The sequence below is a fragment of the Lactuca virosa genome, chromosome 1, assembly GCF_052849685.1.
Source record: "Lactuca virosa cultivar CGN04683 chromosome 1, Lactuca_virosa_CGN04683_v6, whole genome shotgun sequence".
In the NCBI taxonomy this organism is placed as follows: domain Eukaryota; kingdom Viridiplantae; phylum Streptophyta; class Magnoliopsida; order Asterales; family Asteraceae; genus Lactuca; species Lactuca virosa.
This window is the reverse complement of record NC_136426.1, coordinates 163,473,650-163,487,658: the sequence shown is the minus strand read 5'-3', so window position 1 is coordinate 163,487,658 and position 14,009 is coordinate 163,473,650. Positions and strand designations below refer to the sequence as shown.

The window sequence follows — 14,009 nt, the reverse complement described above, 5'->3', positions numbered from 1 at the left end:
TTTATTTATTAGAAAATACCACCCAATACCATAAACCCACTCACCATCTGTCATCACCACCACCACCACCACCGCCAAAATTACATAAATGGTCTATATGGTTTACCCATGGTGACAAATTCAGTCCCTACTACCTGAAAAGACCAAATTACCCTCACATTAACGGACAAAAAACAACCAACATGCTACTTTACTTTACCACCACCACCACCGCCAAAATTACATAAATGGTCCATATGGTTTACCCATGGTGACAAATTTAGTCCCTACTACCTGAAAAGACCAAATTACCCTCACATCAACGGACAAAAAGCAACCAACATGCTACTTTACTTTACAAAGCAATATCTTCCGACCCGACAACGCCGGGGAATCTTTTCTAGTATTTATATAATTATAGGAAACTAGGTATGAGACCTATGTGTCACATTGGTTTATTTAAAAAAAAACTAAATATAAAATTCTAAACATTTGAAAATTTTGAATTTATAAGAAAAATGTGAAAAAATATTGAATTATAAAAGTTAAAGTGTTTTTTCTCTAAATTTAAACAAATAATTTAGATAAATAAATAAATGAAATTAATGAAGCTTTAATTTAGTAATTTTGAAATTAAAAAGAAAGTTTATTAATGAAATTAATATGCATTTATTATTGCATTTAAATACTATGTGGAATTTAATAAAATAAAAAAAAACCATAAAATGACATGTGGAATAATAATTAATTCAAAATACCCACAAAATAACATTTGGCAAATTGAATGAAAGTATGACAAGTGGCAAAAAAAACCTTCATTTATTAGAGTTTAAGAGAAGATAAGCTAGTATTTTATTATTCATAAAAATGACTCCTTAATATGATATTGGTTATTTCTGACCCATATAAATGACTCCTTAATATGATTTTTGGTTATTTTTGACTCATATATGAACGGGTTCTACCCGATTTCCTTTTTAAAAGAAATCTGAAATTCGATACCCACCATATTCATATTCCTTGACAGTATTTTGGATTCTATCAAAGAGTTTGACAACATGAAATATAGATTCGCATTAAAAGGAGGTTGGAGTGAATTGGGTTAGTTCTACCATTCTTGTTTCCATGTTTTGGACATAATAATAATAATAATAATAATAATAATAATAAAATATTTAAAAAGCAAACTCTAATCCGAAATCCGAACAATACCCGCAAATCCCAACTACGATGTTATGATGAAAGCAATAAATTCGTCCAACTAAGTTTTTTAGGCTCGGTCAGTCGAGTTGGCTGCCAACCGAGTTTTACAACTTGCTAAGTTTGTTGTGTATGATATTTATAAGATTTACAGTCACCGATTGATTTTGAATTGTTTTGTGATACCCCCTTTTTAAAATCGAAAATTAGCCTAATCAATCGACATTAATTCCAATAATGTTGTGTTCAACTGAAACAAGGTCTTAAAATCATAATACATGTAGCAATTTGTTCAATATGGGGTTACAAAAACATCATAGGCTATAGTGAAACACAATAATACAAAGCGAACAAAGCTTGAATACATAAACTACTACTTCACTCCTTGCTACCGCAAGAGTCATCTATGTTCATCATAAGTATCCAATTTAAGGTTACAGTCCATCTACTTCGACTCAACATTTGAAACACATGTCATAAAAATAAAATATGTAAGGTGATGTTTGTTTTTTCTGAGGCAAAATGTCTGCAGTCTGCGGACCACATTTGTAGATCTCTGCAGTATAAGAGGTGGACCAAACGTCTGCAGTCTGAAAAAAGAAGACTGTTTGTTTTTTTAACATCTGCGGGCTACTAAAATAAATTGAAATCTAAATAAACTGGTTTTTTTAAACTTCAAAGTGATTTTTTAATATTTTTATGACTTTGTTATAAATAATTAACGAATCTAAATAAACTTTTATGTATTATTGTATAAAAAATAAAAATAAAAATGGTATAAATTAACGTATATATTTGATAAAACCCAACAACATTGGTTGTAAGTTATAACTAAACATTATAATTAGTGATCAAAGAATTTGATACATAAATGAATAGAAATAAACTTCGATTTTTTCAATTAAATCTATTAAAAATGTACCATAAATATTTTCTCGAGAAATTGATGATATTGTATTAAATAATGTTTTACAAAATTTGGCAAAAAAATATAAGAATATATTATGATTTTTTTCATATAGAAACAACTTCAATGATTATTATTGTAATAAATCTTTATTTATAAATTTGTCAAAAATATCATGTTTGTATCGTCGAACGTTTTTTTTTAAGTTTTGTAATTTTTTTTTCAAATTGTTTATCATTAATAAAGTTGGAAAAAATATAAATTAAAAAAACTTTAAAAAAATAAAGATATATATGTTTTTTTAGACTAGAAGATGTCTGAAGATGTTAGAAGACTCCGGTCCACATCTGCGCCAAGAAGAGGGCGCGCAGACATTTTTAGGTCTGCAGTCTTCAAAAAAACAAACAGTCTGCGAAGGCTAATGTCTGCGCGGCGCAGACAGAAAAGGTCACGCAGATCTGCAGACAAAAAACAAACACTACCTAAGATAGATATGTCTCATGAGCATATGGGTTTTAGACACCATATAAGCTTTTAAAAATCATTTTGTACAATGGAATTTTTTTTCCCAAAACTTTTTCTTTCAAAACCATTCCTTTTTCATATACTAATATTTCAAAGCATTCTCTTGAAAATCACAAAACATTTTTCAAAACCCCAAGCCATTTGTCAAGTTTACCACTACATAAAAATATGTTAAAACATAAAGCAACTCTAAATCAATAGGGAACTTGCTAATTCCAATCATTTAGACAAATATATTAATCCTATATTTTCCAAGGCATATACCTATAAATTGCATGCATGATCTCAGGCACATTGAAATGCAAAGTAGCAATTAACCATTGGTTTTGTGCTTAGAACTTTGAATGTTCCTCACAAATGATTTCAAACTGAATCTTTCAATAACCCAAACATATAATAGAGAAATATCAATACAAAAAGTGATCATAGGATATTCTATCCAGAATTTTTTATTACCAAACCATGTTTTCTACCCCAAATTCTAACAATAAATCATAACTAACGCTGATTTACTCGAGTACTTAAGTTAAAAAGGTAAAAATAAAAAACCTTACATAACTGGATTTGAGTTTTTACTTTTTACTCTTAATCACGCTAACATCGGTCTTTAAAACTCGTTTATTTTACACGTGTTTCCAAATGAACAAAATAATGTATAAAGTTCTAAATACAAAATAGATAGGTCAATTTTTCACCAATCATCTTCCTTTTTTTTTTATTTTTTTTTTAAATGGAGCAGCATTTAATCCTTTTTGTAAATTAGCGTTGGGTAATCCGGATTCCACATACTGTTCTCCACGTAGCAAAGAAGCTCATCCTGTAAATAACAAAACAATTTCAAAATGGTTATTTTATTGACTTTGCTAAGACTTAAAAAACTATTTTTATAAAATATATATCAAAATATATAATTTTCTAAATTTCAAAAATACCTTATTTAGCTTACGAAGCTCACGAGCATCCATTTCACGGTATCCTTCTGCTAAATCTTCTTCTATTGCTTCAGTGATAACCGCAGCAGCTACTTGTTTTGTTATGTCTCGTATGCTTCAACACAACAACAAAAAATACAAATTTTATTTTATAATAATAATAATAATAATAATAAATAAATGTCTATACCTTGAAATTGAAGGGTATATAATTCCTTTAAGGACCTCCTCTTCAGTCATATACGCAGCCAAACTGAAGTTTTGATTGAACACACACACACACACACACAAAAAAAAAAATTTAATTAATTAATTAATTACTCATGTGTGTCAAAAGACGTAAATGCCCTTATCATTAAAGAAAATTACCACTCAGCAGCAGCCTGTAACATGCCATCCGAGACTACTCTAGAGCCAGAAAGAAGAGTACCGAGACCAATGCTGTAAAAAATTTAGTAATTATTAGAAGTAATTTAAAAAAATAAAAAATAAAAATACATGATTTTCTTTTTTTTTTTTAAATTGAAAAACTAACCCTGGAAAGAGATACATATTGTTTCCCTGGTTGCAATGGCCAATGTGTCCATCTCCTGTAAATAATAAAATATAGAAATAAATAAATGGGATTTTTTTCACTTGGGAAAAATAAAAATATAAGAAATTAATTAGAAAACAAACCAAGTTCCACATCAGAAAATGGGCTTCCACTTGCGAAAATAATGTTATCTCCCACAATAGAAAATGCTTCTTCAGGGGTGCATTCAGCTATCATAATAAAATCAAAATAAAAATATACATTAATTTTAAAAAAAATATATTATATTTATCTCCCAGAATACAAAATCCATACCACTGGTTGTGGGATTTGACATGGCAAATATTGCTGGTCTTGTTGAAGTTGATCCTCTAAGTGCTTCTAATACCTGAACATTCAGCACAAATTATATAAAACAAAATTAAAAAATAATAATAATAATAATGTTAGGGTTTAGGGTTTAGTGTAGTAATTATTAATTAATTATATTGTAAAGTATACCTCTTTAGAAAACAAACCACCAACTGCAGATAATCCAAGAAGTACATCAGGTTTTACTTCACGCACCTGATTAATAAAAAAATAATAGCCAAATTTAATCAATAAGTATACAAATTTGCTATTTTGAAGTTAATAGTATGCAAGCTTGGAGTGAAGTGAAGCTTTCTAGGGCTAGGGCTATTATTGATGAGGAGGGTATTTTTGTCTTTTGCACAGACTTTTGTTTTATTGACATAAGTCTCGAATCTCGATTCTTATAAAAAAACTATAACTTTTGTGTTGTTGTCTTGTTAATCTCATAAAAGACCTTATATTTTGTGTTTTTTTTGGATTAAATCTCAAGTTTATTTTTTTTCCTGAAAAAGACCTTGTATTTTTTCATTTTTTTCTGAAAAACCCTCAACTTTGTCTTTTTATCTGAAAAAACCCTCAACATTTTTAGTTTTTTTTCTGAAAAACCCCTCACATTTTACAAGTTTTTTTGGAAAAATGACTAAAAGGGCTAGATCGAAAAAAATGAAAAAGTGCAAGGTCTTTTTTCAGAAAAGAAAAATAAAGTTGAGGTTTAATCTGGAAAAAACACAAAATATAAGGTCTTATATGAAACTAACCCTTTTGGATAAGACAAAAAAAAAATGCAACTTTTGTCTTATTGACATCAATCCAATCCATGTCACATTTTTTCGGTGGGGCAAAAAAGACCAACTTTTTGTCTTTATTGACATCAGTTCCGAAAAAGCCCTCAACTTTATTTTTTTTTTTCGAAAAAAACCTTCAACCTTGTAAATGATTGCAAATAAACCCTCAACTTTTTTAGTTTTTCTCGAAAAAACCCTCACATTTTACAATTTTTTTTGGCAAAAAATGACTAAAAGGGCCAAATCGGGAAAAATGAAAAAATACAAGGTTTTTTTCAGGCAATTTTTTTTTTGAGGTTTAATCCAGAAAAAACACAAAATATAAGGTCTTTTTTGAGATCAACCCAAAAAAAAGACAAAGTTGAGGTTTTTTTTTCGGAAAAATGATATAAAAAAAAAAAAAAAAAAAAAAAGACAAGGTCTTTTTCAGGCAAAAAATAAAATTGAAGTTTAATCCGAAAAAAACACAAAATATAAGGTCTTTTATGAGATTAACCCTTTTGGATAAGACAAAAAAAAATGCAACTTTTGTCTTATTGACATCAATCCAGTCCATGTCCCACTTTTTGGGTGGGGAAAAAAAGTCAGCAACTTTTTGTCAGTATCAGTATCACTACAATGCATGTTAAATGCAGTACAATTAGGAAATTCAAATTGTACCACTTCTACAAGACTTGCTCCTTCTCTCAAACCCTGGCGCCCAATTTCTTTGGTTTTTCTTGCAAATGGTTTTGCATCATCATCGATATTTTCACGTTCCTCAGTGATTAAACCCTAATTTATCCAACAAAACAAAAAAAGGTCATCAAATAGGATATTTGTTATTATTATTAGTAGTTATTGATGAATAAATATGTGGCTCACGTTAGCATCAACCACCCAAAACTGACTTCCAGCACTCTCAAATGCTAACTCGTTGTTTCCCAACATTCTAGCCATTGTTTTCCTAGCAGCATTTAAAACCCCAATCCCTGCACTGAAGTTGTTGAACATATTCAGTGTTTTTTTTTTAAATAATTAATTAATAAAGAAAGTTATGTGTAGAAGATTCTAGAACCTTCCGGCACCAGCAACAACAATCTTTTGTTTTGGGAAGTCAATCATTGGCTTTCCTTGAGCTCTCACAGCTCCAAGAAGACCAGCAATTGCAACTCCAGCTGTTCCCTGTTCATCAAAATAAAATTATATAATAAGAAATATGAGAAACTTTATTAAAAAAAAAAAAAAAAAACACTCTACTTTGTTTTTTTTTTTTTGGTTTAACCATTGATATAAATTTTTTTTTCCATTAAAAACAGTACATAAAACTTTGAAGTCTATAAAAACCAATATAGTTAGGAATTTGAAATTTTTTTAGGGTTAATCTCAAAAAAGACATAATATTTTGTGTTTTTTCTGGATTAAACCTCAAATTTATTTTTTGCTTGAAAAAGAACTTGTATTTTTTTATTTTTTCCGAAAATGCCCTTAACTTTGTATTTTGTTCCAAAAAAACCCTCAACCTTGTATATGCTTTGAAATAAACCCTTACATTTTACAATTTTTTGGGCAAAAAATGACTAAAAGGGTCAAATCGGAAAAAATGAAAAAATACAAGGTCTTTTTAGGCAAAAAATAAATTTGAGGTTTAATCCGGAAAAAACAAAAAATATAAGGTCTTTTTTGAGGATAACCCTTTTTTTTATGCTTTAAAAATTAAAACTTTGAATTTTTTTTAAATCGACTTTAAGCAGAAAAATATTCTTCCAATTGCCTTTTGCAATTCATTACCCGAAAAAATAAATAAAAAAAACTCTCAGTGGTTAAACCAGAAAAAAAAATTATATCAATGGTTAAAAAAAAAAAAACACTACAATGATTATTATGGAATTTGGCCTAAGAAATAAGAACATAGATTCATCATTTTATTTATATAATTATATTAAAGAATATATTTCACAAAAAAGATGAAGTTGTATCGAGTGTTTACCTGGACATCATCATTGAACATTCTGTAGCTATTTCTATATCGTTGTAGTAACTTGAAGGCCCATTTGCTTTGAAAATCTTCAAACTGAAAAAATAAATAAATAAATAAATAAATAATTACTAGTGATTAGCATCTTTTTATAACATTTCATCAGAAAGTTGATGAATTCAATAACATTTGACAAAAAAAAAGGAGTAAAGTACATAATAGTCCCTGTACTTTCTAACTTTTACCATGTTTAGGTCAAAACTGAAACATTTTTCAATTTCTGTCCTTATTTCAAAGTTTCATATCAATTTTGGTATATAGAACTTCTGATTTTGCTCTTTATTTTAAGGTTTTATATCCATTTTAGTCCTTATTTCTAGGTTCCAGGGACCAAAACTGGAAAAGGTTTCGATTTTGGACTAAATACGATAAAAATCAAAAAGCACAGGGACCATTTTTGTAACTTACTCTAAAAGTTAATCTAACATTACGTTATTGTAGCATAAGATCAAAGGTACAATTCAGTTGGTAAATTTAATTAAAGTACATATCAATTTTGCAATTGGTGATTACAAGATTTTAAAATTACTTATTTGTTCATTGTCCCACAAGAATCCATTTTCATTATCATTATTGAAAAACAATTTAAAACATTTTCCAGATGGAAAAGATTACCTGCACTATCACGTGGGGCCAACGTGTGAACACAGCCTCCATAAACTCATCAATAACAGCAATGTACTCTTCACCATCAAGACGATGTTGTTGCAATCCTAAATCTATTAAAAAAATGGAACTATTATCATTATCTTGAATATAAGATATTAAAATAATTACAATTATATGTGAAGATTATAGAATAGGGAAAGTATTGGAAGAATCATACACAAAGGGTCTTTAAGAAGGGCCTCATTGTTGGTTCCAACATCAATCATAATAGGAAGCACCTGTTTTGATAAAAAGAAAAAATGATTATATATTCAGAGGAACACTAAAGTAGTGAGATTAATCCAGTGTGAAAATTACTCTTTGAGGGTTTATTCCAGCTGCAGCAACATATAAATCCAACTTCCCTATTGAAATTCCAATCCCCTGGATTCCAAGATCACCAAGTCCCAATATTCTGCTTCCATCCGTAACAACAATCATATCAACCTGATTAAATTTTTGAATAAGAGAGAAGGTTTAATTAAAAGTGTTTCAATTATAAAAACTTGAAATTTATGATCTTAGAAAGTGTATTTGTGTGTAATACAAACCTGATCTGCAGGCCAATTATAAACCATTGACATCATCTCTCCACGATCAGCAGCACTAAAATACATCCCTCTTGGCCTTCTAAACAATCCACTGTATTTCTGGCAAACAAGTCCAACTGTAGGAGTGTATACTACAGGAGCATATTCTTCAATTTTAGCTATTAAAACCTGTCATAAGTTATAACAAAGATATGGCATTTGTTAAGGACTCTAGAACTTTCAAGAATAGCAAAAAAGTGCATATATTTAAGCTCTCAATAACTACTCACCTTATAGTACATTGTTTCATTTCTGTCATGTAGCCTGTTAAGTATTCGCCACTTGGCTAATGAATTTGTATCTGATGGACCATCTCTTGCATTCACCTCAAGTCTCTTCAGATCTGCCACTTTAATTTTAACAAAATAGTTTTGATTTATACTTCATGAAAGAACTAGTACAATCGATTATGGTAAAGTAATTCAGTGGTTGATTATCTGGTATCATAATTAGGCATACCAAAATACTATGCAATAGAAGGCTTAACATATCTAGTAATAATGTAAAACAAAGGAAGTTTTACTGTTTTAGTGACTTACTAAAGCGTTCAATTTGTTGTTCATTGCTCATGACATTTGGAGGTAGAAGTCCTCGTAGTTCAAGACGATCTCGTTCAGTCATGGAGAATGCTGTTCCCTGATAACAGAATTGCTTCGGTTAACAATACATTTACTGAAAATCACAGTTCATGTATAAACTAATCAAAACTATCACAGTAACCAATAAGGAACTTAAACTCAAAGCTTCAAGTTCCAAGTTAAAATCCAGTAAAATCCATCACTAACTGCGTTGAAAAACACTTCAATCTCGGCAACTCAACTCGCATTACAAGCAAAACATGATCCGAACTTCATAACGACAAGCAACGTTAACTTGATTACTTGAACTTTACCTTGTTGAACCACGGATCATGAAGAATATCGAGACCTTGCTTATGAATAATGGTAGGTCGATGGCCTTCAATCGTAGTGAAAGATCTTGAAATCCTGTACTGTAAGCCTCTGATCATGGACGAGGTGAAACGAAGCTGGCGAGAGAAATTCGACATTGTTGCGTCGAATTAGCAAGAAAGAAGAGTAAGATTGAAGGAGATTTTAGTGTCCGAATAGTGTGCCCTAAATAATTGAGGGAAGGGAGATCTTGGTAGGATCAAGTCTTAACCATAAACTTTCCCTTCATGGAAAACATTTTCGCGTTTGACTTCACAATTTTCGGTGTCGGCAAGTTTGATTGTTTGAAGGCCCTTTTACTTCCAACTGTCGGGTCGGGTCGGGTCGGGTCCAAAGAAATCGGATTGTTATTTATGGAAACGTTCGTATTCTAATAAATAAGTAAGTTTATTCATTTTAATGATAAGTATCATAATATTGAAAATCCTCATTAATACTATATGTCACCTATCATGTCACATGTCAACCTATTAATTATCCATTTTAAATTTTAAATTTATCACTCTAATTATATTAAATTAATAATTAATTCATCATTTCAAACTTCAAATTTTAAATTTCACACTCTAATTACTAGGGGTGTGCAATAAACCGCTCACACCGCACCACACCACACCGCATAATGAGGTTTTGAACGTCCGCGGTTTGGTTTGCTGTTTGTAATTTTTGTAAACTACACTATGTGGTGCGGTTTGCGGTTTATAGTTACAAAATCGCAGTTCAAACTACACCGCACCGCACCGTATTATATATATATATATATATATATATATATATATATATATATATATATATATATATATATATATATATATCATGATTTTAGCTTTAATTATACTTAGCATGTAACATCCCGAAATTTAAGTACATCTATTGAACCCTTTCTATTTACCAAACTGTCAAGTTTAGCCCCTAAGTGAAAAGTGTTGCAAACGAGTACGCTGCGCGTACTCATGCGCTTATTATGGACGCAGACTCAATTAGGTACGCTGGGCGTACCAAAGTTACACTGGGCGTAACTGGCTCAGATGCAAAACCCTAAATGAGACTTGAGGACTATAAAAGGAATGATATGGTCCTTACCCCAGCCACCATATTATAGAGAGTGAAACCCTAAGAGAGCAAAAACCCGTTATAAGCTTATGTGTGTGTTCTTAAGCTTGAAAGTGTCATTTTGTGATGGTGAAGAAGAAGAGGAGGCCATGGTGGAAGCTAGAAGTTAGAGGGCAAGCTTAGATCCGAGTTCTATAGAGGTTGGAGCTTCACCTGGAGGTAAAAAGCTCAAAGCTTTCCTTGTCATCATTGATTTGTGCTTTATGGACCCATTTTTAGGGTTTTTGGTCCCAAGGTGGAGACTTTATGAGCAAAGGGTCTCCATAAGCTTAGATCTGCCCTATTCCAGTGTAATATGTGTTGTAGGTTCATAAAAATCCAATCTTGGACGTTGAGATTAAGTCATGCATGAGATTAGGGCTTAATGGGAAAAGAGGATTTATGTTTGAAGTGATTGGTGACCTTTACAGCCATGCAAGGGCTTAAAGGTTCCGACTTTATGACTTAAGGGGCAGTAGGGAGCTTAGATTTGAGTTATGAGCCTAGGTCTTAATCTTTTCAGACCAAAAATGAAGAAAGTAGGAAACTGGGACTTACGCTGGGCGTAATCCCAGAACGCGCCGCGTAAGGGTTTGAGACCCCGATTCTGGATCGCCGGAGTACGCCCCGCGTACAAGAGCCGGTACGCGCCGCGTACTGCCCCTGTTGACTTTTGTTGACTTTTAGGGTTTTAGTCAACATTTGGACTTTTGGGTCAAGGAGGGGTAAAATAGTCTTTTACCCTTCTGTGGGATTGTAGAAAGGGATTTAATCTAGCCTTTGAGAGCCATTATTTATTTGAGGATATTGTTTATGTGATTAGGCGGGGGCTAGATCCGTATATCCGTGTGCGAGATTATCCGAGTTACCCAAGGTGAGTATTCTCACTATACATTACCTAGAGTGGTATTTATTTGTAGACCGGAGGGTCTTGTATGCTATGTGTATATATGAGATTATGTGTATTGTGTTATATGTATGCTATGTGTTGAACAGACCGGGCCGGAGGGCCCAACGATATAGACCGGGTCGGAGGACCCAACAATATAGACCGGACCGAAGGGTCCAACGACACAAACTGGACCGAAGGGTCCGACGAGCTATGACCGGACCAGAGGGTCCAACGAGCTACGGGACTGGAGGGTCCCGCTGAGACACATCGACCGGAGGGTCGTATTATAGCCTCGAGTGGCGTATGTGTTGTATGTGGTATTTTGGGAAACTCACTAAGCATTTATGCTTACCGTGTTATGTGATATGTGTTTCAGGTACCAGCGAGAGTCGCGGGAAGGCGCCGACATGATTTGTACACACTGGCAGAAGATTAAGTGTTGAGATTCTGGGATATGTTTTATGGTGATAACATTGATATATGAGATTTTGAGAATATTATATGAGTTTTATTATGTTTGAAAAATAAAAAAATTGTTTTAAAAATTTACGTCGTTACATAGCAATGTTAGTTTATCAATGTTTTTAACTATAAATATTTATTAATAACAAACAAACGAGTCAAAGCACACAACAGTACATATGCTTAGCAATGTTAGTTTATCAATGTTTTTAACTATAGAAATTAACTGAATTTTACTAATAATAAACAAATGAGTCAAGTACTTAACAGTACATATGCTTGATTGTGTTTATATTACCTAATATCAATCGTGAGTTTTTAAAAAACTTCTATTAAATATAATTCAAATGTTATCAATGATATACTATATTGTTAAGCCAAGTTAAAAACTTTTATTTAATATAATTCAAATTTTATCAATGATATAATATATTGTTAAGCAAAGTTGTGATTTTTAAGGTTGTAAAAAATAATCTTGCAAAATTCTTAAAGTAAAAGACAAAACAAAAGATAATTATAGAGAATATTCTACAAGTCTTAAATTAAATTAAGTATTTACGTTCTTAAAACCGTATAAACCGCACAAAAACCGCAAAACCGCTCGCATAAAACCGCACCGCATAATGCAATTTAGAACCTTTGCGGTGCGGTTTGTGGTTTCCGATAATCTCAAACTGCATATGCGGTGCGGTTTGCGGTTTTGAGTCTAAACCGCACCAAACCGCACCTTGAACACCCCTACTAATTACATTAAATTAATAACACTAGAATAAAAAAATAAAATAAAATTAATATGTATTATAAGGTGATATAATTTCATTTATTTATTTAAATCAACAGTTATAATTTTATATAACCAAAAAAGTATCTCTTAATTAATAATTTATTTAAAATAATTGATTCATAATTTAAAGTTTTTACTATGAAAATTTAATTAATTTATAATCGTGGTTCTCACGGGTTATAAACTAGTATATATTGTAACAAAGCATTACAAACTCGTGATTATGAGTGTTAAAATAGTAAAAAACAATATGTATTAATTTTGTATTTAAGAGATAATAATAAGGTTGGCTTGAAAAATAAGAGTAGTTGTTTTAGATGTTTGTTTCTAGTTAATGTTTGTTGACTTTTGTTGTAAATGTTGTGGGTGTTTCTCAATCTTTCATTCTTCATAGCATTTTATTTATAATTATATGTACTTAATAAGTGTATAGCTAAACAACAACAAAACTAGTATAACCCTAAAGTGACGACGATAGTTTGACTTTCAAAAATCATGTTTGACTTTTGAATTAACCACCGGGGTGGGGTGGGTTGGTGATGTTGGCACATGGGATACATACTGAGAAGTATGACGGGAGATTCAAGCAGAAACAAGACGATGATGGATGGGTTCAGAGATGTCGAAATACACAACATGATCAACAACAAGAGGTCGACGACGATAGTTGATGGTTTAATGGGGAAGGGTAAATTACACCAATCGTCCCTCGTGCATATGTCACAAAGCGTCTTTAGTCCTTATTTTTAAAAATTAACTCGGACCATCCCTCGTTTGGTTAAAAGTTACACACATCATCCCTACGGACATGAAAAGACGATTTTGCCCTTAATAATTTCTTTTTTAATTTTTATTTATTATTTTTAGATTAAAAAATAATAATAATAAATATGCACCGACCCACCCTTCCCCTTCCCTTTCCCCCAGTTTCCTTCCATTTGTCTTATTCACTCTCGACAAACACTTAAAGAACTCCTCTTCCTCTTCTTTTTTTCGACGAGACCAACCACATCTACTCTTTCTCTTACTTTCTTTTCCGAGTGCAGGAGAATAACATCAGAATCCGGTGACTCAGTCACTCAGTAAGTTCGATTTTCCGGTGAAGTAACTAGGTTACCATCACAACCCACCAAGCTCTGTTTGTGATGCAATGACCAGATGAGGTGGGTGTGGAGATCAAGACAGGGAGAAGAATGGTTTGAGGAAATCCAAGGTTTTGTAATCGATGGCGGACCTGAACCCACCGATGAGGTCATCGGTCTACACCTCAAGCTCTCGTTGGAGTAGTCACCGTCGCCGAAAACCTGCAGCTCCTCCGGCGCCACCACATATCAGCGTGAGCACCAACTCATCTGGC

General features: G+C 31.8%; 1 protein-coding gene across 1 annotated transcript; it reads right to left on the bottom strand.

The window, feature by feature from the left end:
• Positions 1–3,132: 3,132 nt before the first annotated feature.
• On the bottom strand, positions 3,133–9,681 carry LOC145160813 (NAD-dependent malic enzyme, mitochondrial). The gene is made up of 19 exons (XM_079080157.1): positions 9,365–9,681; positions 9,012–9,108; positions 8,703–8,821; positions 8,434–8,601; positions 8,201–8,329; positions 8,061–8,121; positions 7,850–7,953; positions 7,187–7,270; positions 6,275–6,381; positions 6,082–6,193; positions 5,878–5,991; positions 4,580–4,645; positions 4,394–4,466; positions 4,222–4,308; positions 4,079–4,133; positions 3,913–3,984; positions 3,734–3,796; positions 3,544–3,658; positions 3,133–3,428 (listed from the first exon to the last, which is right to left on the bottom strand). Exons 1-19 carry the CDS (start codon positions 9,518–9,520, stop codon positions 3,354–3,356), a joined length of 1,857 nt encoding a protein of 618 aa, XP_078936283.1. The 5' UTR covers positions 9,521–9,681; the 3' UTR covers positions 3,133–3,353.
• Positions 9,682–14,009: the final 4,328 nt, after the last annotated feature.

Bases quoted from the DNA above. Each gene is read 5' to 3' on its own strand.
- LOC145160813 (XM_079080157.1), bottom strand. From the start codon at position 9,520: ATGTCGAATTTCTCTCGCCAGCTTCGTTTCACCTCGTCCATGATCAGA. The intron at 6,194-6,274 runs GTTCTAGAATCT...CAACAACTTCAG, and splicing joins GTTGTTGCTGGTGCCGGAAG to TGCAGGGATTGGGGTTTTAA. The intron at 5,992-6,081 runs GTGAGCCACATA...TGGATAAATTAG, and splicing joins TTTGGGTGGTTGATGCTAAC to GGTTTAATCACTGAGGAACG.